This window comes from Asterias rubens, chromosome 12, assembly GCF_902459465.1.
Source record: "Asterias rubens chromosome 12, eAstRub1.3, whole genome shotgun sequence".
NCBI classification, from domain to species: Eukaryota; Metazoa; Echinodermata; class Asteroidea; order Forcipulatida; family Asteriidae; genus Asterias; species Asterias rubens.
In genome coordinates, this window is record NC_047073.1 from 14,032,009 (window position 1) to 14,056,542 (window position 24,534).

Genomic DNA, 24,534 nt, shown 5'->3' on the forward strand with positions numbered 1-24,534 from the left:
ATCGAACAGCTATAAACAGCAGTCAAAATACACAAATACCACCAGGTGTAGAGACCGAGATGAGACCATTTAGTCATTAGCAACATTTCTCATTCCCGATTTGGCAACAATGGCGAAACGACCTTGGTTCCAAACAAATTATCGGATATCAGTCATTAACTGTGAGAGGAAGAGAGGAGAATGGTCCATCTCACATTGCAGATACCGTAATGAGGAAAAATGAGTGGCCTTGACTTTTATTGTCAACGTTGATTAGCTGAAAAGGTCTCTGTGGCTGATGAAAAAAAATAAAAATAATAACAATAACAAAAACATTGAAAAGAAAAAGAAGGAAAAAAAAACACACGAAAAAACCCTTAGGGTTGATATAGAAGGGAGAAAGCTGAATGAAAAATATTCTTCTGGTGTTTGATACATCCCAGTGTTTGGAGTGTCACCTGTTTTCAGTTTAAAGAAAGGAAACACCACAAAGAGATGACCGGGAAATGGTGGAAGGAAAGAGAAGGGAAGTTTGTGATGATAGCTGAAGAGGTGACGTGAAGATACGCGGAGCCGGACGAGAAGAGAGGAAAGTCTGACTGTTATGCTCCGTCAGTTTTAATTAATTCTTATCAAATAAGTTGGAATTTTTGTTGTTGAATACATTAAAAGGGGCAGGCAGAGAGGTTGCACAGACTGCAGTAGGTCTGTATACTTCATTGTTGAAAAGGCACACGCACCAAGGCATTTTCATCTTAGTAAAGGGCACCCTTTGAGGACATTGTAAATTTCTACTGGAGCATTTCAAGGGCACCAAGGCAATGACCAGGGGACATGGAGGCAATCGCCTTCATTGTCTCTGTGAAGTATCAGGCCTGACATAGGTTTTTGCCAACCTAGGTCGGAAAACTATGGAAAGCCATGAATGCAAAACAAAAACAGACAGCTACTGTCTTAGTAATAATGTTACACAACTATTCAAACATGTGTTGAATTTGTTGGATACAAAACAACCAGTCATGGGAGGTATTTTATTGAATTGAAAGTTGGTTTAAAACATCTGTTAAGATCTGTTAAGCCGTCCATGCCTACCAAGGCGGTTTGTTTATCAACAATGGAAAGGTCTATTGGTAAAAAACTGGCATGGGTAAGGGCATGTGTTCATGTGTACATCAAGTTTTACTGCAAATCTCCAGCAGCCCAGAAATGATGCGAGGTCAAAGGTCATTAAGTACGTGGGTTTAACAGCAGATCTCTGGCGTAATTCTTGAGCCTCGCAGTTAGTGTGATGTCAGATGTTCAGGTTAGGTCACCATACAAGCTTTTCATGGTAGACCTGGCCCTGTTTTTACTCTAGAGGGCGCTGATAGGGAATACATATTGAATGTCAAGCTGGCATGAAATAATATGCTGTGATATACCTGGACGGAATAGAATGAACAAACCCCCCCCCCAAAAAAAAAAAAAAAAAAAAAAATTCCAAGACCACATGGAATTTCATCATCTGTGTTTAAAAAAGTTGTTATTTATGTCATTCAATAAGGGGAAATAATTGATCAAATAAATAGCTGTGCATTCATTTGCAATTCTCTAAGAGTAAAATTTACATTGTATGAATCTGGCAATGGTACAGTGGTCTTAAAGGTAGGGTACACTAAATTGTTAAAGACCTGGGGTCGATTTCACAAAGACTTAGGATTAGTCCTAACTTAGGACTAGTCCTAGGAGATGTACAAAATGCATGGATAGTCCTAAGTTAGGACGAGTAACTGGTCCTATTTGGAGAAAAGACTAGTCCGAACTCTTTGTGAAATCAACCCATATCCTCTTGTACTTAGTGTAACCCAACATGCATAAAATAACCAACCTGTGACAGTTTGGGCTCAATTGTCATTGAAGTTGCAAGAAATAATGAAAGAAAAAAATACCCTTTTTTAATAGAATTGTGTGCTTTCAGATGCCTCAGAAAGGCTTCATGCTTCAAATTTTGTGGGTGAAAATGACAACTTTCTCTAAAACTACAGTACTGCAGAGGGAGTCGTTTCTAACAATGCTGTATAGTGTCAACAGTTCTCTATTGGTATTCACAGTGTGACTATGGCAGTGTTTAATTAACCAAATATTTATCTTTCTACAAACTAAGAAAAAAAGAAAAAAAGAACAACAACATGTTCCTATAAACATTAATACTACACACTATGTCCGCTTGAGCTTTTTTATTTAGTCAGAGTGAGTTGTCAGCATTAACGCTCTAAAGCCACAACAACCAGCACTTGCTTTTTATCAGTCGTAGCTTCTTCATGCATGCTTGCTCATATCCATTGCCAAGGTTATTGGAAAAGGGGGGTGGGGAAGAAGGGAAAGTGGAGGTGTGCCCTTCGACAGAGTTGCGGTGTAGACGTAAAGTCAACGGAGCGGATAACCCAAGTACGCATTATCTCTCCCTTGGCTGTCTGCCCGGTACCCATCAAGATTTACTAGTAGATGCAAGGACATATGACAACAATTCTGGAGGCTAATGTTTGCCCCATTCTGATCTTGGAGCGGGACTCGCAAAATGCTGACAACGTCTCGCGTCTCGCGTGTGTGTGTTTATTTCTCTCTTTTTTTGTCTTGTTTACCTTGTGAGTGTTACTTATTATTGCAGTGGGTCGGGTTAATATGGCTAAATGAATAAATGCATTCCTGCGGTGTAGCTCAACTGGTTGTGGGTTTTTAAGTCTCTATTGTGGGTTATACTTTATTGTGCACGGGGATTAAATTGAGGATAATTTAATTAGAATGGTTAAGAGAGGCTTGTTGGTTGTATGTATACTTTTACATAGCCTTTCGGGAGAGGCATTACTAGAAGGGAAATACAACCGGTGATTGGGACTGGCAAGCTTTCCTTTGAAGACCATGTTTAAAATTTTTGTAATCCGAGACAAATTAATGTACAAGGCCAAGGCCAAGGTCTAGGCCTCATTATAGGGTGAGCCAGTTTAATTTGGGCTGCTTTAATTTATGCAGACAGACTGTGGTTGGTCTAAAGGGCCCAATGTTATGGCTCTGCTTACCGTCGAATTCTATTCTTACAATCACCATTCGCCGCTTAACTGCTAGCGCCAAATTATTGCACTACTGTGTAAGCGTAGAATGCCTAGTAACATGGAGTAAGCATGGGCACAGTCCAAAATTTCCCACTAACCCCTGAATTACGCTTGACATAAGCACAGAATCCCTGCTTCCGTAAGCGGTCATTCTTTGTTTACGGTAAAGCAGAAACATAAAATTTGGCCCTTGTATGAAGCAGTTTAAAGATAAAGAGCCTGTAGAATAATTCATCAAATAATGGCCCTTCTATGACAAAACATATTTTTTGTACAGACATGTTTTTTTTTTTTTAATGTAGTGAGTAGAACTAAAAAAATTACATTTTGCAAAAGGCAAGCACATAAATAAGCTGTATTGGCAAAAAAAGAATTGGGATGAGAGTGTGAAAATAGTCCAAGCATGTATGACACCTGCTCTAGAAATCCCACCCGAGTAAAATGAATGTGATTTTGTCAACAGAATTCAGGAAAGTATTGAACTTACAGTGCTAAGACTTATCGATGTATGGGTTAACACCAAATAATATTCTTTATCCCTGATGCAAATTTAACATTTCTATTAAACCTTGTGATTCCGTATGGTTGCAAGTAAATAAATATATAACTTATTTATTATTTTATTTTTTAAAGATTCTTGCAACCATTTCCTTGTCCGTAATCAATGAAATGAGGAAAAACATTTTCTGTGACCCATTTTGGCTTCTGATTAACCAAATCTGTTGATCAGTCCCTTGCTCCCTGTAACCTAATTAAAAGATAATGATAGGAAAATGAGATTAAGTTGATAAAGATATATCTGCAAAACATACTGATGTTTCAATCCTAGCAGAGTCTCTCTCGAAGGCTTAAGGTTTATACCTAAACACCCCGAAGCAGTTAACAAAAAGTACTGTTGGTAATTACTCAAAATAATTATTACCATAAAACCTCACTTTGTAACAAGTAATGGGGAGAGGTTGATAGTATAACACATTTTGAGAAACAGCTCCCTCTGAAGATACGTAGTTTTCAAGAAAGAAGTAATTTTCCATGATTTGATTTCGAGACCTCAGATTTAGAATTTCTTTCTTTCATTATTATCTCGCAACTTCGGCGACCGGACCGATTGAGCTCAAACTTTCACAGGTTTGTTATTTTATGCATTTGGTGAGATACACTAACTGTGAAGGCTAGTATTTGACAATTACCAATAGAGTCCAGTGTCTTTAAAACTAAACAAAACAATTGTAAAAGAAAAGCAAAAACAAATCAAAAATTCACCTACCAAAAAAACTGCACAAAATATAAAAATAATTACCAACTAAACCATAAAAGTAAATATTAAAACCCCTAGAGCTATTTTAGAGACTAACACAACTATCAGCAGAAAGCCAGGCCACCATTGTTTATTTTATATATTCTGATGAGAGACCTATCTTTACAGAGGTCTTAAAGTGAGCCTACAGTCATATAAACAACAAACTGTCGGAATATTTGTACCGCCTTTGGCTGAGTGAATGGATGAACTGGGAGTGCAGATTGCCTTGAGGGACGCGCTCGTTGGCGCAGACCAACACCTTCTACTTTGTCACGCGACAAAGTATGTTAACCTTGACAAGGGGCGGGTTTTTATTTTACTGACAAAAGGCCTTTCTAGATTAATGGCTTTTGTTATTATTTAAAAAAAAAAAGAGTTTTTAAAGGCAGTCCTTAAAATTTGTTACGTGTTTGTAGTACTGTAATAATGTACAAGAACTAATGGAAGACCCAGGGAGTGTGTGAAACTTTGGTGTGTGTAAGCCACGAATATTTAATTCATAAGAGATTTGAAGTCATAATTTAGATATTTATTTTTCAACCTAAGTGCAATTAAATGATTAATAGTACATTATGTAAACAAACATGTAGGAAATGAAGAAGGGGCATTAAGTAATGTTTTAACATTTTATTTATGGTGTGTGATATTCATTGTGGTGTGTTTAAAGGAATTGAAGGACACGTTTTAAGGGATTTCGCGGTTGGTTTTTGTAGATTCTAGATTTTCTTTTGGTGTGTGTCAAGGATGTTTGTGATTTTCTTTTTAGGGATTTCATGTGGTGTGTTTTTAGGGGCTTTTATGAGGTATGTCTTGAAGGATTTCTTTAAGTTTAATTTTTTAGTGCTTTCATTTGGTATGTTTTTATGGATTTCATGAGGTGTGTTTTGGGGGTTTTAAGTGGTATTTTGAGGGTTGTTATGAGATGTGTTTTGAGGGGTTTTATGAGGGTTTCGATGGATTTCAGTAGGTTTAATGAATATAAATTTTTCTTTTTTGTTGAAGTATTTTTGTGGAATTTTGGGGAATATTCATCAAAATTTTGGGCAATTCTAGCTCCAGTCTTATATCATGAGTGTTTATAGGGATGAGATTGTTCAGACTTTTGGCTGCATTCAGATTTTTTATGTCGGCGTGTCGAAGAAATTTAGACAATATTTTTATCACAAATAAAGAAATCCTGCTCATTGGTCTACTTCTCTAGTGCTTTGGATACTGTTTCCAAAAGCTCATGGAATCTATAACTCCAGGGGTTACCAAAAGGTAGACATTACATCATTTCAACATAACTTTGAATTTGTATCCAAGTTTCAGACTTTTTCGTTTGTAATGACTCTCACCCCTGTGTTTAAAACAATAGTACACAGTATGATATATATGATATTTCTTAGTTATCTTTTGAATGACTTCAGTGCTCATGTTAAAAAGGCTGAAAGAAATTCAAGCAGACCAATACTGGCAATTATCTAATTTTGTAAAGCACAGAACACTTGCATGAATCCCCCAAAACGGTGCATGATGCCATCCACATAATAAAAGGTGTGAGAAGCTGAGTGTTAAGAAAGAATTGAACAGAGTTAGCTCTAAGAGTACCACAAGCAAGGCAATTAAAAACCCACTGGACACGTTTGGTAATTGTCAATGACCAGTCTTCTCACTTGGTGTATCTAAACATAAACATAAACCAAAACTGTGAAAAATTGAGCTTAATTGGTTATCGAAGTTGTGAGAGAATATTGGAAAAAAAGCACAAGTTGGGTTCTCTCAGATGCTTGAGTTCGAGCCTCAGCTGACACACTGGACATAATTATTTGGTTATTACTCAAAATATAGCATAAAACCTTACTTGGTAACAAGCATTGGAGAGCTGTTGTTGGTATAGAATATTGTGAGAAACGACTCCCTCTGAAGTATCATACATTTTGAAAAGTAAGTAATATCTCAAATCTTAGAAAAATTTCAGGTGAAGTCTTTTATTATGCATCTGAAACCACACAAATTTCTGCAACAAGGGTGTTTTTTCTTTCAATATTTTCTTACAACTTTGATGACATGTTGAGCCCAAATGTTTACAGATTCGTTATTTGATGCATAAGTTGGGATAGCTATATACAAAGTGAGAATACTGGTCTTTGACAATTATACCAAACCAGTCCAGTGCCTTTAAGAGAAATACCAACACAGATCTCTCAGTGGAGGGCAAACAATCTCCAACCTATATTAGAAGAAAAATTTCTTGCTGTTCATCCCGGTGGGATTTTGCCATTCTCTTTATGCTGTCAAACGCCCAGCGGCTCATGCAAATTCCACATGAATATTTTATTTGCTGTGATGCAAAGTGCGCTGACATTGTGTGGTATCTTCGCTGGGTCTGATCAGTAACAAAGACTGACATGAGCACTGGCTGTTTCGCTGAGTCCGTCACATGCAATCATGTCTGCGGTTTACCGTGCGAGGAAGATGAGATGATGGGGGGGGGGGGGGGGGATTAAGACAAAAGCTTCCCACCAACGCTGGTGTCTTTGTGAATCCAACAAAAGAAGCCATCCGTAGCTATTAACGTTGTAGGCATGGCATTGGGAACGGCCTCCGATTGTTGCGTGACAACAAGAGTGCATTGCCATTGAAATGGTAGTACTACTAGGGTTTTGGGAGGGGGGGGGGTTGGATGTGGGTTGTGTTTTGACGGGAAAGAAGATGAGCTGATGAAATGAATTTCTCGTGGGAGTGACCTTGGTTGTTACTTTAGTGTGATAAGGTCAATCTATTTTGGTATTAGTCAGAGGTGTTCAGAGTTATTGTGTTTTCATTTTGTGTTTTTTTGTTCTTTTCTGCGGACTTGAAGGACTGCTTGTTGATGTTGAACTGGCATAGTTTTATATTTGTGTTTATAGTTGATTTCAGTATTACATTTCTTATGTAAAAAAAATGCATCTTGCATCAGCACCATCATAACTGATGATTTTTTCCTTTTGTTTACCGTTTTATATAAGAAAATGAAATAATAAAAAGCATTAAGAACATTGGATGTACGTGTCTAACCTTCCTTACTATTTTAATGTGAAGAAAACAAAGATATACAGAATGAGTAACATTTTGTGTAGGTTGGAACAAAATCACATTGTTGAATGATTGGTTGATTGATTGATTTTAAATGATTAATTGATTAATTGATCTGTTGATTGGAATTGATTTGCTTAGTTTGTTGATTGATCGATTCTGGTTGATTGACTTGCATTATGTGGGATTTTTTAAAAGGCATTGCATGGTGAGGTAGCATTGTATATGTAGTTTGTGGTACACGGCATGTGTATTTATCTACTATGCTGTATAAATTTTGTTCTATGCATTGGTCTGCTTCGATGCTTGATTGATTGACTTATTTATTCAAACTTGTGTGTTAGGCCAACTGGTGGATTCATTGGTTTATTATTAATTTATTTATATGAAATGGTCACTTGCTAATTTTATTGACTAATTGATTTGTTTTTAATTGATTTGCTCGTTTGGTTGATTGATCTAGTGATGCATTAATCGATCAATGTTTGACCAATGATCATTATTCTAACTGGCATATTGACTGATTGATTAACCTTGGAAACAATTTATAATTTGATGGCTTTCGCTGAAATGGCACAAATTAAATCGATCAATAATTGACCAATGATCAGTATTCTAATAGGCATATTGATTGATTGATTAACTTTGATATTCATTTATAATTTGATGGCTTTGGCTGAAATGGCACATTTTAAACCATTAAAATCTGAAACTTTACGCGGTGGGGGTATAATCATGTAAGGTTTGCCGTAGCACGATTATTATTATTATTATTATTTGTTCAACCAATACAAACAATGTGTAAATCTCTTTTGAGTAGTGTGGCTTATGAGAAGAACCAGTAGGATTTGAAACTTTGCATGGTTGGAGTATAATCAGTTGAGGTTTCCAGTAGCATCCTGTGAAAATTTCTTTTGAGTAGTGTTGGTTCTGCGAAGAACCAGTGGTTGACAACTCTCTGATGTAATTTATAATTTGATGTCTTTCGCTGAAATGGCACAATTTAAACCATTAAAATCTGAAACTTTGCGCGGTGGGCATATAATCATGTAAGGTTTGCCGTAGCACCTTGTGTAAATTTCTTTCGAGTAGTGTTGGTTCTTCGAAGAACCGGTGGTTGACAACTCTCTGAATAGAACCACAGGTTCTTTTCAGAACCAACACGGAACTTAAAGGCAGTGGACACTATTGGTAATTACTCAAAATAATTATCAGCATAAAACCACACTTGGTAACGAGTAATGGGGAGAGGTTGATAGTATAAAACCTTGTGAGAAACGGCTCCCTCTGAAGTGACATAGTTTTTGAGAAAGAAGTAATTTTCCACGAATTCGATTTTGAGACCTCAAGTTTAGAATTTGAGGTCTCGAAATCAATCATCTAAAAGCACACAACTTCGTGTGACAAGGGTGTTTTTTTATTTCATTCATATCTCGCAACTTCGACGCCCAAATGAGCTCAAATTTTCACAGGTTTGTTATTTTATGCATATGTTTAGATACACCAAGTGAGAAGACTGGTCTTTGACAATTACCAATAGTGTCTACTGTCTTTAAAGGAGATTTATACATAGTCCAACTTAAATGAGAAAAACAGAATTAGCTGCTGCTAAAAAACAGGACCTAAGGAATAAATGGCAAAAAAATGTATGGCCTGCTGTTTCCGATGGCTAACAAATTGATAATACAAAAATAAAAAAAAATTAAAAAAATTAATGCGAATGTCATTCAAATGATCACATTCTTCTGTTTTTTCTTTTAGCAACAACGGAAGCTCGACCTACTGACAATCTCAGCTCCTGGTAAGTTTTATTATACCATCTTTCCTCAATTTTAAAAGACAATCCTTAAAAATGTTTTAAGAAGAGTATAAGAGTATATTCAAGCTCTCAGCAGACATGAAACAAGCCTCGAAAAACTCACAACAATCACATTTGAAAATCAATTTGCAACATTGCTGGGGGGGGGGGGGTTGTAAAGCAGGCTCCTTTTGTTGATCGTTTAATTGAATCAATACTTTGTCCAAAATGAGATCATAATTGATTAATCAAATAATAAAATGATGAAATTCTCGCTTCAAAGTCACTGGTTTACTACAAAGATATAATAGTTTGTTTGTGGCAATTGAACAAAATAAAAAAAAAGTGAAACAAATTTTAGTGCTGGATTGTCTATGTGTCCAACAATGGACCTTTCGATTGAATTTTCATTCTGGTCACCAGGTTTATTAAGTCTGGGAGATCTTGGGATGCCAGGGGCAGCTAGATATACTACATGCATGAAAATTACATGAAGGCCACGTGGGCCATAGCCTCTTGCCCCTGATCTCGGCGTTTGTGCCATAGACTTTAAGATTTTCCAATGGAAGTACCCGTTGCAAAATATCAAAGTTGCCTTGCCGTTTCAGAGATTTGTTTTTAGGCCTGTTACAAGGTAATTTCAACCGTTTAATTTATTCTGAGCATGCGTACATTTTCGTGAGCAGAGCGCTTTTCATATAGTGCCTTGGTCATTGGACCAGAAACATTCCTGTAATCTTACTCAAATGCCTGGGGAGTATACATCCCAGGGCTGCCATGGCAATCCTAGGGCTTTTTTTTCAAGCACAATAATCAACCCCAGCACAATAATCAAGCGCTTTTCATATAGTGCCTTGGTCATTGGACCAGAAACATTCCTGTAATCTTACTCAAATGCCTGGGGAGTATACATCCCAGGGCTTCCATGGCAATCCTAGGGCTTTTTTTCAAGCACAATAATCAACCCCTACCCTTGCAGGTACCCATATATACCCCTGGGTGAAGAGAAACAATTATAGTGAAGTTTCTTGCACAAGGTGTCATGACCAGGATTCAAACCCACACCCTGCGGATTATACCCCCAGAACTTGATTTCGTTGCTCTAAACCGCACATCAAACAACACCCTACACGGAATTTACCTTGAACGCCTGCTGCCCCCAAAGTGTCCCCAAAGTCTTACATTATTCAAGGGAGTTGAATGGAATCTGTCAATGAGCGAAATAGGTTGAAGCCTTACACCATTTCGATTTCAATTTCTTGTTGTCAGGCTCATGTCAACATTGTATCCTGCTCAGTTTATTCTGTTCAGCGGTGAACTTTGATTAGTAACACTTCCCGATAAACAAAAAAAGGTTTCCAAAGAAAACTGTTTGTTTTAATGATTTATAAAGCCGTCACTTAAATGTCATATGTAGCCCATTGGGAGTAAATTCAATTAATGGAATGTCGGTGGCTTGTTAAGTGTTGGCACAATGTGTGTGAAAGGTCCTTTCAGGTAGGGAGACAGGCTGTTGCAAGAGCATTCCTTCCTCCATGGGGTCTTATTAGGGGTAGGGGCACAAACTAGAGATGAGAGGAACATGGGGGTATACAAAGAAAATTTTAACGGATTTGGGTACTTTTTGTAACACAAAACACAATGTCCACAGATTTACATTAAACTTATACGGTTTGAAGAAAGCTAACCTTAAAATATTAGATGCTGAGGTGCTGTAGTTTTTGAGGTATGAGTAAAACAATGTCATGAAAATACGTTTTTACATTCTAAAGTAATTTTTGTCTCATGATCAGTGAGACAAAAATTATTTTAATGACTTTGTTTTACCTATTTCTCAAAAACTACAGCACCTCAGCAAGTAATATTTTCAGGGAAGCTTTCTATTATCATTATCCTCAAACTGTGTAAGTTTAGTGTAACTTTGTGGACATTGTGTTTTTTTGTCCAACAAAAAGTACATAGACCCTTTAAAGGCACAGTGTTCCTTTGATTTTTTGAAATGTTTGATTGTTCTTATCCTATATAAATGTAGATGTATACAATAAAACTAAGCTGTTTGCTTTCAAAAGGTGGTTGTATATTGAGGTATCGCCAAAAATTTGCAGTGATTATACTTATGCATGAAGAATAATCCCTATAGGAATACACAATCTACAAATGTACTGACAGAAATGCTTCTCAGATTCAAATTAGGGGAATAAAAACTGACATGGCCTTTATTGCCTTGGTAACCATCGAAAGTTTTAATAATAATAATAATAATAACCCGTTTTTATATAGCGCTTTTCACACCCGGAGGGCGGCCCAAAGCGCTTCACATTATTACCCCTGGTCACTGGGCCTTAAATCACTCCTTAAACCATCTCAGCTCCCTGGTGGGGAGTATACAGCCTTGTGCAACATTAATATGCGCTACTCGGCTAAATCAATCACAAGAACCATTTCTGCCCTCACAGGTACCCATTTACCCCTGGGTGGAGAGAAGCAATTATAGTTAAGTGTCTTGCTCAGGGACACAAGTGTCACGACCGGGATTCGAACCCACTCTCTGCTGAACAGAAACACCAGAGCTTGAGTTCGGTGTTCTTATCCACTCGGCCACGACACCCTACATTGACTTTTCCCAAAACGAAAATGGCCTTGGCATTTCAACATGTTCAAAGATGAAATTCCAGTCCTGTTAAATACCAATTTGCAGCAAAGATAAGAACATGTTGTGTATGACGATCTTTGGAGAAACCACATTTTAAAACACAGTGTGTTGTTTAAGATGACATGCATTGAAGGATAAATACTGCCCTCTTGTGCTGGAGTTGCTACTAGTTTTCTAATCATTCAAGTTGACTCTAGCATTTGATGCTGAATTGTTTAATCAAATCGTCACTTGTTTTCCACTGTTTGGGTTTTCATTGGTTTGAAACGCTCTCCAGCATTATTGTCCAAAGTGGGCTTTTAAGGAAATTTCTTCACAGAACAACATTTGACTGCACTCGCCTCCAATTGAAGACGACATGTAAATGCATTTTTGTTTTCTCCAAGTTTCTGTTTGGGACAGTCAGCACGGTGAATTTTATCGACAAAGCCATCATTTAATAACGTGCCACATCCAGATTGTCCCGAATCAAAACATTTCACAAATTTTCCCTTACTCTTAAAATCGATAGGAGACCCGCCGCCTAGCCCACATAATTTACCGGAATTAAACCGGCTCTGCCACCGTGGATAGTGGCGCTAGGGTGAGGCCTCATGCATGTCTAACAAGCCAGCCACCACCTGTGACAGCCAGTTCATGCCTGATTGAACCGGTTTGAACCGGTCTCATTTGTTTGAAGGTCAAGGTGTCTGTATGTATTAACTCTCCAATCACATACGGAGGAGGGTTACATTAGTAATATCTGCTGGACCAATCAGAAGATGTTCTCTTGTTTGTTATGGGACAGTCTTCTTTTTCCTTGTCTTTGTTTATCATATAGTCCCACTTCATTCACTTTGTGCAAATACCGTGTTGATTGGAAAGTCTGCTTCCGTCGAGGCTTAAAGATACATGTGAATTTCGACCCCCAAGAAAATTGGAAGGTGTTTTTTATTGAGGATATTCTTTTCAGTAAGAAGTGAATCAGTCTCCAAGACGATTTTTCTGTCAATATTGTAACAAAGCTTGAAGGGGAGCTTTTAACATCAGGGTCCAATTTCATAAAGCTGTAACGCAGACAAAACTACTTGACAATTTTGTTTTGCTAAACAAAAATCGAGTCGGGCATCAGCCACTAAAATGCAAACTTAATGTAACTAGGGCTGGTAACATGTTTCTGCTAAGCAGTGCTTACGAAGTTTTTGTGCTTACAGGCTTTATGAAAGTGGGCCCAGGTAAAATACTTGTATGTATCCAAAGATGTTTTTTTTTTTTACATTTGGGGTAAAAAAAGAAAACAAGAAAAAAAAAAAATATAAAAAAATCAGGGATTTGAACCTGTGACCTCTAGATTAATATGGCGGCGCTCTACCAACTTTTTTTTTTTGGGGGGGGGGGGGGGGGTTACAGCATTGTTATTACTGCAATAGATTTCCACCATGCAAAGTTTCAAATCCGACTTACAATAGACTATAAAGACTACCAAAGGCAGTGTTTAGACAAGCAGTCTAAGGGAGGAACTTTTTCATTGTGAGTGTATTTTCCTTACAAGCAGGGAGTAGTTTTACATACATACACCAATAAAGTATTCAAGGCACTGGGATAATGATAAACACTTTTTAAGCAAGAATTGGAAGTAGGTGTAATTAAACAAATATATAAAAATAATAATGTACTATACTTTTTCTATCATCTATAAAACTTTCATAATCTTTGAAGGTAGTCAAATAATAACTTAAGTACTACAATCTTTCGAATGTATGACATTTTCTAAAGCTGGAATCAATAAGAAAGTAAACGGAAACTCCCTTGTAGCCGTTGCATAAAAAAAGCCATTAAATTCCCATTCACCACTTTAAAAACACAAGCCCAATTCCAATCAAACTTGCTTTGTTTATGCTTGGAAGTTTGAAGGTCTGACAAGAAAAGTATGGACGCTTTCAGTGTCAAGGCTTCCGTTGGCTGTGAATCAGGCAATTGACAGTCCCAATAAACGTCCTAGCGAGAGGATACCTGAGTTTTGTCCATCACCCAAGCGTATTGTCCAATTTCCCTGGCGCCGGGAGTCTTCTGCCGTCGATCCATAAATAGATTTGAATCCCTCACCGAATCGCAGAAATCATGTAATCTTGATGCGTACGGCCTACGTGTGTAAAAACCCTGAGTACCCCACGACCATTAACGCTACCTTTTTATGTTTATACCTCCCTCCCCTCCTTTTTTTTTTTTTTTTTAAAGCTACTTATGCAAACGTGATTACAAGCGTATGGTAATTCCCTGGCAGAATTACATCAATTCCTGCGAGCTAAACATGCTGAGGGCAGTATGTGAACCGGCCGAGCGTGAGTGCAGACACTACCATGCAACACCTCCCCTTCTACCCCCCCCCCACCCCACCTTCGTTCAAGATGGGGGAGTTGCCAGGGTTTGTGTGGCCGTTGAGTAGTACTGCCAGACACTGATTACATCAGCTACAAGTGTGAGCAGCGAGGTGAGAACATTAGAGCGACTCGTTGCTCACGCTTGGCTGTCTCTTCCCCACAAATCAGATCAATCAGGGAAGCACCCGGGCCTACCACAAGGTGGTAAGGAAGCGAGTAAAAAAAAAAAAAAAAAAGACGACAAGGGGAAACACAACAAACGAAACAAGCGGGCAGCATGTAATAAGCCGCTTAAATCTTCCCTTGCTCACTCCGACGCGGCGCCGCGGCACGTAGCTGGATTCCGGGGCTTCGCACATTTTCATTTGCCGCAGCGCTTGAAATCAAATTTGAGGCCCACTCGCCATGGCAGTCTAATTCATTTTATAGCTGCCGGGGTGACCTTGACTTTACAGCCGGCCTCCCTGGTGCACATCGCGTGCACCGGTGTGTTTTTGTACTCCCGTCGTTGTATTGTGCTAAGCCGGCCTTGCACAATACCATTGTATTCTTTTCATTTCTCGTTGGCTGAGCAAAATGAATCATGAAGATTATCAGATATATCCATCTTTTTTTTGTGTCCATCTTCCTGGGGTGTGTCTACACTCTCTGGGATCTACTTTGATCCAAGGGAATACCTCGGAACCTGTCAACCACAGAAGTCTTATGTAACTGATCGAACACACTAAGATCAGACTGGACAAACTCAAGGTAATAGGCTGGTAGTACATTACGTGACAACATTTGACAAGCCAGGATACACGTGTAAATTCCTTTTAAGTTGTCAAAACAAAAGCTGGCGCCGTCTGTCTAAATCTCAAACTACAGAATGACATTTAAAGCTCTGTATGCTACGGAATATGATAATGTGTCTTGAAAAATCTTATGGAGATAATTTGTCACTTTTCATACAGAAATAACGAATCTGTGAAAATTTGGACTCAATTGTTCATCAAAGTTGCGAGAGAATAATGAAAGAAAAAACGCAGTTTCTGCACAAATTTGTGTGCTTTAATATGCCTGAGAAAGGCTTGAAGTCTTTTATTATTTGAGTGAGAAGTTACCTCTTTCTCAAAAACTACGTTACTTCAGAGGGAGCCGCTTTCCTCACAGTGTTTTATACTATCAACAGCTCTCTTTCATTCAAAGCTGTGCTTGTTCTAATGAATTCATGGGACTTCTGTTTTTGTCCAAACATTAAATTGCTAACAAACAACAACAACAACTAAGATTTATATTGCGAGTTATAAAATGATCAAAAGTGCATAAGACGTTTTAAAAAGATGAGATCACAAGACTGGTCACTAGTCTAGAGTGCCCAAACTACAGTATGGGGATATGCCTGTCCCGTCAACAGAAAACATTATACAGAGGCTTATTATATTAGCCTCACCCTAGCCTCACCATGCTGTGGCATCGGTAATGTTGTGACTTTTTCAGAGGCATCTAACCCTTCCTAGGTAACAAACCTAAACTAAATGGCTGGTGAATTTGTATCTTAACCTAATGATTTTCTTCATAATTTATTTCATAAAATTTTAATTTTATTTGCCAGCAAAACACAAAAACAAATGCATAATCAAAGGATTTAAAAGAACAAACAATACAATGTAAACATGTTTTCAGCAAATTACTGAGGAGCTTGGTCGGGCTGCATCGGGCAGGCGGATACATGTAGGAAAAAACCTCCAGTGGGGGTGGTACACACGAACAAGAACACTGGCAGGGAAAGCCAATAGTGACTGAAAATCACTTCAATGTGGCTGACTATTTGGTTCTTAAAACCATAATAAAAGACCAAATAAACCCCTTTACTACCCACCAGCAGGCAAAGCCGGGCAACTCAGAAAGAAAAGGAAAACAAATTACACAAATTATTATTTTTTTAATCTGGAGCGATTACATCCACACGGGTATATAATCCATAATTACAAACATTAACAAAATCTGAACAAAACTTTTCACGCTGAAGCATTTCTCAGATTGAAATGTTGTTGAAACCCTCCCCAAAACCACATCCCTTTGAAGAGAATTGTTTCACAAAATGTTACACATTATCAACAGCTGCAGTTTTTTTTTACTTGTTTTTCTTTTCACATAAATGGTTGGAATAACTACCAAAAGTATACCCTCCTTTTAGTGGCATTGTACACGTTTGGTAATTATCAAAGACCAGTATTCTCACTTGGTGTATCCCAGCATAAGCATAAGTAACAAGCCTGTGAAAATTTAAGCTCAATTGGTCATCGTAGTGAAAATGATGAAAGAAAAAACACCCTTGTTGGACGAATTTGTGTGCTTTTGGAAAGGAATAAAAGACTTCTGGCTAGAAGTCTTTTATCATTTTAGTGAGAAATTACCTCTTTCTCAAAATCCGTTTCTCACAATGTTGTACACTATTACCAGCTCTCCAATGCTCGTTACCAAGTCAATTTTTGAGTTAACATTTGTTTTGAGAAATTACCAAACATGTACCTTCCCTTTAAAAAAGTTGCCGCTATGACACAAAACTTGAGTTTCTTATGAAAGAACTTGAAAGAATGACTCACAGTCTCAGTGACTCAACATGCGTTTTTAAGCCACCCTCAGAACATTCCTTACGATGTCATCGGAATGTTCCTTGTAAGTGTTTCTAGAACAGAAGGAGGTGTCGAGACCGAAGCTACAGGGAATAGCACTTTACACTGTATCCGTTAGGGGAGGTCTTATCCCGATCCCGGGACACTGTGTGATTTAAATGTCGGCTGACTCAGGTTCTGCTCAAATTGTTCTGCGTGGAAGACTTTAAGTTTCAAATTTTTCAACATTTCATGATTTATTTTATATAACAAGTAATAAAGAAATAATTTTTGTATGTGTATGTATTTAGCAGTCATTCATGAATCAGTCAATCAATTGATCGCAAACATAATCGTCTTTCTATTAAAGTATGGACTTCATAAAATGTGTTTTGCATATATTGGAGCTCCTGACAAAATAAGCTGTATTATGATCAAGAGTGGTCTCCAAAAAACCAAGTTGCCAAAAAAGAAGTTTTTAGAACGAAAATGTTGTGGTGGATTTTGATTTATTTGTTCAAACTTGTGCGTAGTTTTTACTTAAAGAGTAAGTTGCTTTGGATCGGGCGAGTTTGTCTAAGTGTTTGAAACCGTTCGTTACGAAATGCATATGGTTACAAAGATGTTTTAAAAGTAGAGTATAATGATCCACAAAAATATGCCTCAAAATTGCCTTGTTTTCTTTTTATTTTGTGAACCAACATGGCTGGCCATTTTGTAAAATGGCGTGCAGTATAGGTTCACGACATATAAGGGACATATAAGGAAAACCGTGCAATTTTGAGGGCATTTTTGTGTGGACCATTATGTTCTCCTTTTAAAACATCTTTCCAACCATATGCATTTTATAAGAAATGGTTTTCAAACGCTTTTCATAGACCAGCTTGCCCGATCCAAGGCAACGTGTCCCTTTAATGACATGTTGATTATTTTGGATATAAAATTGAAACTACAGCCTTAGAGCACCAAGCTAACGAGTTTTAAGGTTCATCAAACCTGAACTCTTTTGTTATTATAGCAATGTTTAGCATCATTGCCTTTTTACAATTTGTATATAGTTTGAAACAAAAGTTTTAAAGCTGAGCATTTTAAAAAGTTTGAACCAAACTCACTTATGCTTGCTGCAATCGAAAACGGCTATTAACAATTGCCCTGATGCTATAGTCTCAATGCTTACATCTTCTCTGTATGCACATTAATGCAGCTGAACTCAGAATTACAAAGTCGGAAATGAGCGACGTTTGATGAAGGCGGGGCCCCTCCAAGGGGAAAACAAAAATTGCCGTAAGCATTCTAAGAGCGATTATCATGTCACGATTACATGTGTTTCTTGATTCTGAACGTATACTTGAAGATTTGATGTATGCAGCCCGCATGATCAGAATTTAGCAGGAGCTGATGAGTGTACCCTTGGGGTTTACATTTTTTCTCCCTTCTTCTTTCAAACCAAACTGCGGTATTAATTAAACTCGGGAGGGTCCGCAGTGCCCGATTACAGCTTTATTGATGCATGGTGGGTACCGGTGCTAGTGCATTAACATGCTATTAACCTTTTGTGTAGCGGTGATTACCGGTGGGTAACCTTGGAGAACTAGTAGCGGAGGGAAGTTTGTCCGTAAATGGCTGCTTTCAAGAGAAAGTCCGCACTGTGGTAGTGTGTGATATGATAATGACCATAACAATAATGGAAAAGGTCTTCCCAACAAACAAAGTGATTTGCTTTCTATTAATGACAACTCTCCGACTCCAAAGAATATTTTAGTATAGCCTAATGGTTTCAGAATTATCAATTAAGTATCCATAAATTTGCTCATATTCACACAGAATGGAGACAACAAGTTTGATGAGTTTTAAAAATTTGTTTTTACTCTTATTGAGTTCATTCCCAAATTGTGAATATTTTTACAAGGTTAATCTTGTTTTTCAACCTCAACTCAACTTACTTAATTCTTAGTTAGCAAGGTGTCCATGCACCCGGGCAGATCTTATTGAATTGCAACATCTTCAAGAAAAGAAAAAAAGAAGAAGAAAAAAATCATTAATTTGAAATTACTTATGAATATTTTGAAATAAGGAGGTTAACTTTTTCAAAACAACTTTCCAAATCCTAATAGATAAAAGTACACAGTTGGTGTATCTCAACATATGCATGAAATAACTAACCTGTGAAAATTTGAGCTCATCAAGGTTGCGAGATAATAATGAAAGAAAAAACATCCTTGTCACACGAAGTTGTGTGCGTTTAGATGGTTGATTTCGAGACCTCAAGTTCTAAATCTGAGGTCTCAAAATCAAATCCGTGGAAAATTACTTCTTTCTCAAAAATTATGGCACTTCAGAGGGGGCCGTTTCTCACAATGTTTTATACCATCAACCTCTCCCTATTACTCGTCACCAGGTAAGGTTTTATGCTAATAATTATTTTGAGTAATTACCAATAGTGTCCACTGCCTTTAAACTTTCAAATGTTTTTATGATGAAAAAGTGACAGTATCATTTTCAATATTTACAACATGGCTTGAAGCTAATTTTGACATCACCTGGCTGTTTTTTCGCACCAAAATGTTTTCGCAGGAGTTGAACACAGCTAAACTGTTGCGAATTGTTTGTTACGAACTTGTGACAACAAAATTCGTCTCGCATACATAGGAAGTTAGAACCTGGCTTTATTGTAACAACAACAACAAAATCACCAAATTTTTGAATGTTTTTCTTTCACCACAGACAGAATGAACCCTGTCTGACGGTTGATAAATTCTCCCCCAAGGTCCTCACCCAAAAATATGTTAAAAAACAGCATAGTTTTCTTCACTTTAACATTTTGAAGTTTCCCTGCCGTCCTGATCCGAAAAAGAAAAAAAAATCCCTCACACTCTGTTTTTTCTCCCCACTTGTTTATGAAGTCAAGAGGCATGATTTGAATTTTATGGACTGGTAGAAGAGACTGGCATGAATTTTCATGTAGGCACGTGAAGTACCGTCTAAGGTTTGGGTGTCACTGCCCGTAGCATTATGCGACATTTACTTTCATCCATGAATCAAAGCAGCTTTGCCGGGGCTCCCTAAGTTTGTACCGTGAGGTTCATATTTTTTTGGAGGGTTAAACAGGAAATGCAGCTGAGAACGTGTACAAAGCGTGTCGCAAAAACCAGAGGCTGTTTTTGTTTTCTTGAAGTTTGAGAAAGAGAGTCTGCTGTGATCGTGTTCAGACTAGATGATATGTCTGTTGCTTTACCTAAAACGAAGATCATGTATTTGGGTAGAGAAGATTCAGTTAAACAATAATAATAATAAAAACTAGTTCATATATCGCTCATTTCACAATAACCGTCTCAATACGCTTTACATTAGTACCCTGGTCATTGGGCCAATAACATTCCTTTCTTTCTCAGCTCCCTGGGGAGTATTAACCTGGGCAACCGTAGTGCTCCAAATGCTTTTTATACACAATATCCTTGCAGGTACCCATTTATACTCCTGGGTAAAGAGAAGCAATTATAGTAAAGTATCTTAATCAAGCACACAAGTGTCACAACCGGGATTTGAACCCACACTCCGGTGACTTAACCACTAGAACTTGAATTCGATGCTCTTAACCACTCGACCGTGACACACTACAGTTTATATATGTTTAGAATACAGGAGTTTTTAAATTTGATTGGAATCGCAAATTGAGCAAAAGTTTTATTTTTATCCCGAAACTTGCATTTAAAACAAACTGTACCAAGTAATGCAGATTTTATCAACCAATGAATTGGCTGGTTCACAACCTGTACATTGTAGTTATTTAATTAACCAACAACTGGTAACTATTGGCCAGAACATTTTTGTCTTACAAGGTACTTAGCAAAGATATTCCTGATTGTTTAATATAATAGAAGGGGGTTATTTTGGTAGAATACCATTCAGTAAGTATTGGCAGCTTTTGACTGCTGAGAAGCTTTATGAACTTTAGCTCAGTTGGTAGTTTACCAGATTTGAGAAACATCTTGAACATGTGCAGCAAATTTGTCTCTAGTGTTAAAAGCTGGACAGTTTTGAAGTTCACTTAAAAATATTTTTTTCCTTACAACCTGATGCATTGTAGAGTAGGCCCCTATCGTATATTATTGAAAGTGTCAAATTCCCAAAGTGTCAAACAAGTAATGTATTTTCACCTGTTAATGGAATCGAAAGACGGCTATTAAAAAGCACTCGAGTAAAAAACTTTTCAGAATAAACATAGATATATCTGTATTCGACTTTTACTTGAGATAATGTTTACCGTGATAAATGCATTGCAATTCAACTGCTTGAAGTGCTCTCAGATGCCTGGGAGCTTCGTACAGGCATTTCCCCCCAAAATCAGAAGACAAGTCAAAGAAATGTATACAGGGTAATGAACTTGGAGAACCTTCTACACCTCCAATGAAAAAAAAATACCCAAACGAAACTATTAAAACATATTTATAAAGCTCTCAACCGTTCGACAAGTTATCGTAGTAATATAAGTGATATTTGTGTACACAAGCACCTCAACGATGACTTTGGAGAATATTTTGCCTCGTCTCCATTCACAAATAAATATTCTAAGCAAACTGTCATAGAGTGATCACTTAAAGAGTGTGTATTGGAATGACACATAGAATCAACATCTGTCGAGGGTACATTTTTGGTTGCCAAATTGCTCCTTTCAAGTGTTTGTTCAAGGCTTCAGGGATGCCAAGTTGAAAAAGCGTCAGAGCGAGTCAAAAAAACGTTTCCCCAGGAAACATTGCCCCCCTCGTCAATTTCAAAACTATGGATATTTATGACCTAAGGGGGGAGACACACCAACCCCCTTTGACTGTAGGTCATTCAACCTCTGATGTAAAAGTTTTTCTTTTATTTATTATTGATAACCCCAAATCAGAAGCAAATATTGTCTTGTCTAAAGAAGAAATTGTTGATTTGTCTCAAAGTTCCAGTACTGATTGATCTGAGACATCTGTTCCCTCTTTGAGAAAATTTAAGTTAGATTCTGGTTTAGAGTCTCAAGAGAAAAACGAGAAAGATGGAATTCATAAGGACATGTTCATCCAGTTAAAGGGTTTTGATACCTTTTGTTGATCAAGTTTTTCAGCCATTACATGACTCCCTACTCACTGTGAATGAAGATATATGTATGTAATATAACTTACCTGTAGAGGTTTCAGCTTCATTAGTCACTTTGAGAAAAAAAAATCTAAAATCGTAGAGCAATTTTTTCAGTATAGTTGCGTAAATCCATTGTGTTTGCTATAATAGTTTTCATCTCCCTGAGACAAAAAATATTTTTGTGATTTTTTTTTTTACTCATTTCTAATAAATTACAGCGCCTCAGCAAGTAATACTTTAAGGAAAGCTCTTTAAACCATGTCAGTTTAATGTAAATCTGTGGATGTTGGTGTTTTGTGTCGTACAAAAAATTACCCGAACCCTTTAACAAATTTAGCCCTGGCTGATGTTTCTTCAATTTGCAGAGAACCTAGAGCCAGATGTTAAACAACGTGTTGTGTTTGTAACGGCTCGAGTACACCCTGGAGAAACGCCCGCTTCTTATGTCTGCCAAGGTATTGTGAGGGTTAAGACTGGCTTGGGATCGGAACCCAATTTCATGGCTCTGCTTACCCCCCCATATTCCTCTACTTACTGTGCGATCGCCAAATTTCTGCGCTAGCTGTGAAAATTAAGAATGCCTAGAAAGGTGGAGTACGCCCATGTGTCGATTATTTGCTTACTGTAAGCAGAGCCATGAAGACGGGCCCAGATTGGCTCAGTTGTTTCTATCCCTTACTTGCACCTCTGTGGACCCCTGTTTGAATCCCACTGCAGACTGGGGCTTTGTATCATGTGGATGGGCTTTTCAGAGGATGTTTGATTGAAATTTGTTTAAGGCCCACATAAAAGTGATTGTATTCTAGTCTTTTTTTTCAAATTTTTTGTTTTGTTATTTTTGAGGTTCCACTCTTTGATGCTTTCATTACAGCTTTTTTGTGTGTCTGTTCTTCTTTCAATATAAACCACAAGGGAAACTGACTGTGTAAATTTTGAAATGATTTTTTGGGTTGAACAAAGAATTGACTATAGAGTGGGATTCGAACCAACTACCTCCGTGCCGCCAACATAGGGCTAGAAAGCTCAGTTGGTAGAGCGGCGGCACGTTAATCCGGAGGTCGTTGGTTCGAATCCCACTCATGTCATTTTTTTGTTCTTCTTTCCTCACTCACTGTTTCTTGTAAAATATTTTCGTCTTTCCTCACTTTTTCTCTAAAGATATTCTTGCCTTTTCTAAATCTAATTTTTTTCCCCCAAGATATTCTTGGTTTTTTTTTAAACTGTTTCTTGCAAGATATTCTTGTTTTACCTCACTCACTGTTTCTTGCAAGATGGTATCTGTCAACTTAATAGACCGATCCATTTAGCTCTGCCCCATCGCATATTGACCAATCACAACGCAATGAAGGTCCGACACTAAGGTCCGGCATGCGTGCGCGTATGCTTGGCGCGCGCCGCAGAGTTGTGCAGAAAGGCATTGGAGAGCCCCACGTGTTCTTGCTCACACGTGCGTTGCGGGCGGAGCCTACTGGATCGGTCTATTGAGCCTCAGACATGACCCTAACAACAACTTATTAAGGACACTTATAATCCCACATCGTCAAAGGGCAAGGACATACTGTTTTTTCCCCGTTTATTACATGCAGGGCTTATAGATTTTCTACTGAGTCAGCATCCCATAGCAAGAGTGCTACGTGACCATGTTGTCTTCAAGATTGTACCCATGTTAAACCCAGATGGGGTATATCTGGGCAATTACAGGTGAGGCTGTACCCAAATCATCTTGTATGTGCCAATATTGAACCCAATAATAAATAAATAAAAAGCTATTTGGTAAAGAACACTTTCGATATTATGAAATTGCTTTGAAGTAATGTAGTTTTAGAGAAACTGAGAAAGACTTCTAAAAGCACACAATTCTATGCAATGAAGATGAGTTTTTTTCGTTCATTTTTTTTCTTGCAACATCGATGACCAATTGAGCCAAATGTTTTACAGGCTCGTTATTTTATGCATTCGTTGGGATTCATGAAGTGAAGATTCTGGTATTATGACAATTGCAAAAACTATACCTTGCCTTAAGGGTAAGTTAGTTAATTTATATGAACCCTTTTCACACACACACTTGTACAAACAAAGTGTCGAACTGTATCTCAATTATGGTCCATTTCCAGCAATTTTGCAAATACTTCTTATTTGAAGAAGATATTGTTTTGATCTTCTTATTTGAAGAAGATATCGTTTTGATTTGTTGTTTTTTTTTGTCCAGTGAGGTATTAAACTACCTAGTCCGAGTTCGATGTTGTCATCATGCGTTATTGATCATGTACTCTAATTTATTTATGATTTCGTCTTCAGATGTTCTCTAATGGGATTTGATTTGAATCGACACTGGCACGAACCATCCCCTTGGGCTCACCCTACGCTACATGCCAATAAGCATCTCCTTATGGACATGAATGATAGCAATGTAAGGCCAGTGTCTTAATCTATACTTCATTCCAATGGCTTCCAACGTGCCTAATTTCATTGAGCTGCTAAGCACAACAATTTGCTTAGCATGGAATTTCTTCCTTGATTAAAACAGGATTACACCAACCAAATTTCTAATTGTTGTATATTGCTAATGCTGAAAATCACTTGAAC

General features: G+C 37.6%; 1 protein-coding gene across 2 annotated transcripts in view; it reads left to right on the forward strand.

Moving 5' to 3' along the window:
- Nucleotides 1-24,534, forward strand: part of LOC117297316 (cytosolic carboxypeptidase 6-like) — an 82,035-nt gene that overhangs the window by 43,520 nt on the left and 13,981 nt on the right. For both annotated transcript variants that reach the window (XM_033780281.1, XM_033780282.1), the window contains 4 exons: nt 9,187-9,226; nt 22,314-22,403; nt 23,535-23,649; nt 24,247-24,358. In XM_033780281.1, coding sequence (XP_033636172.1) covers nt 9,187-9,226; nt 22,314-22,403; nt 23,535-23,649; nt 24,247-24,358 — 357 coding nt within the window. The remainder of the gene's footprint in view (nt 1-9,186; nt 9,227-22,313; nt 22,404-23,534; nt 23,650-24,246; nt 24,359-24,534) is intronic.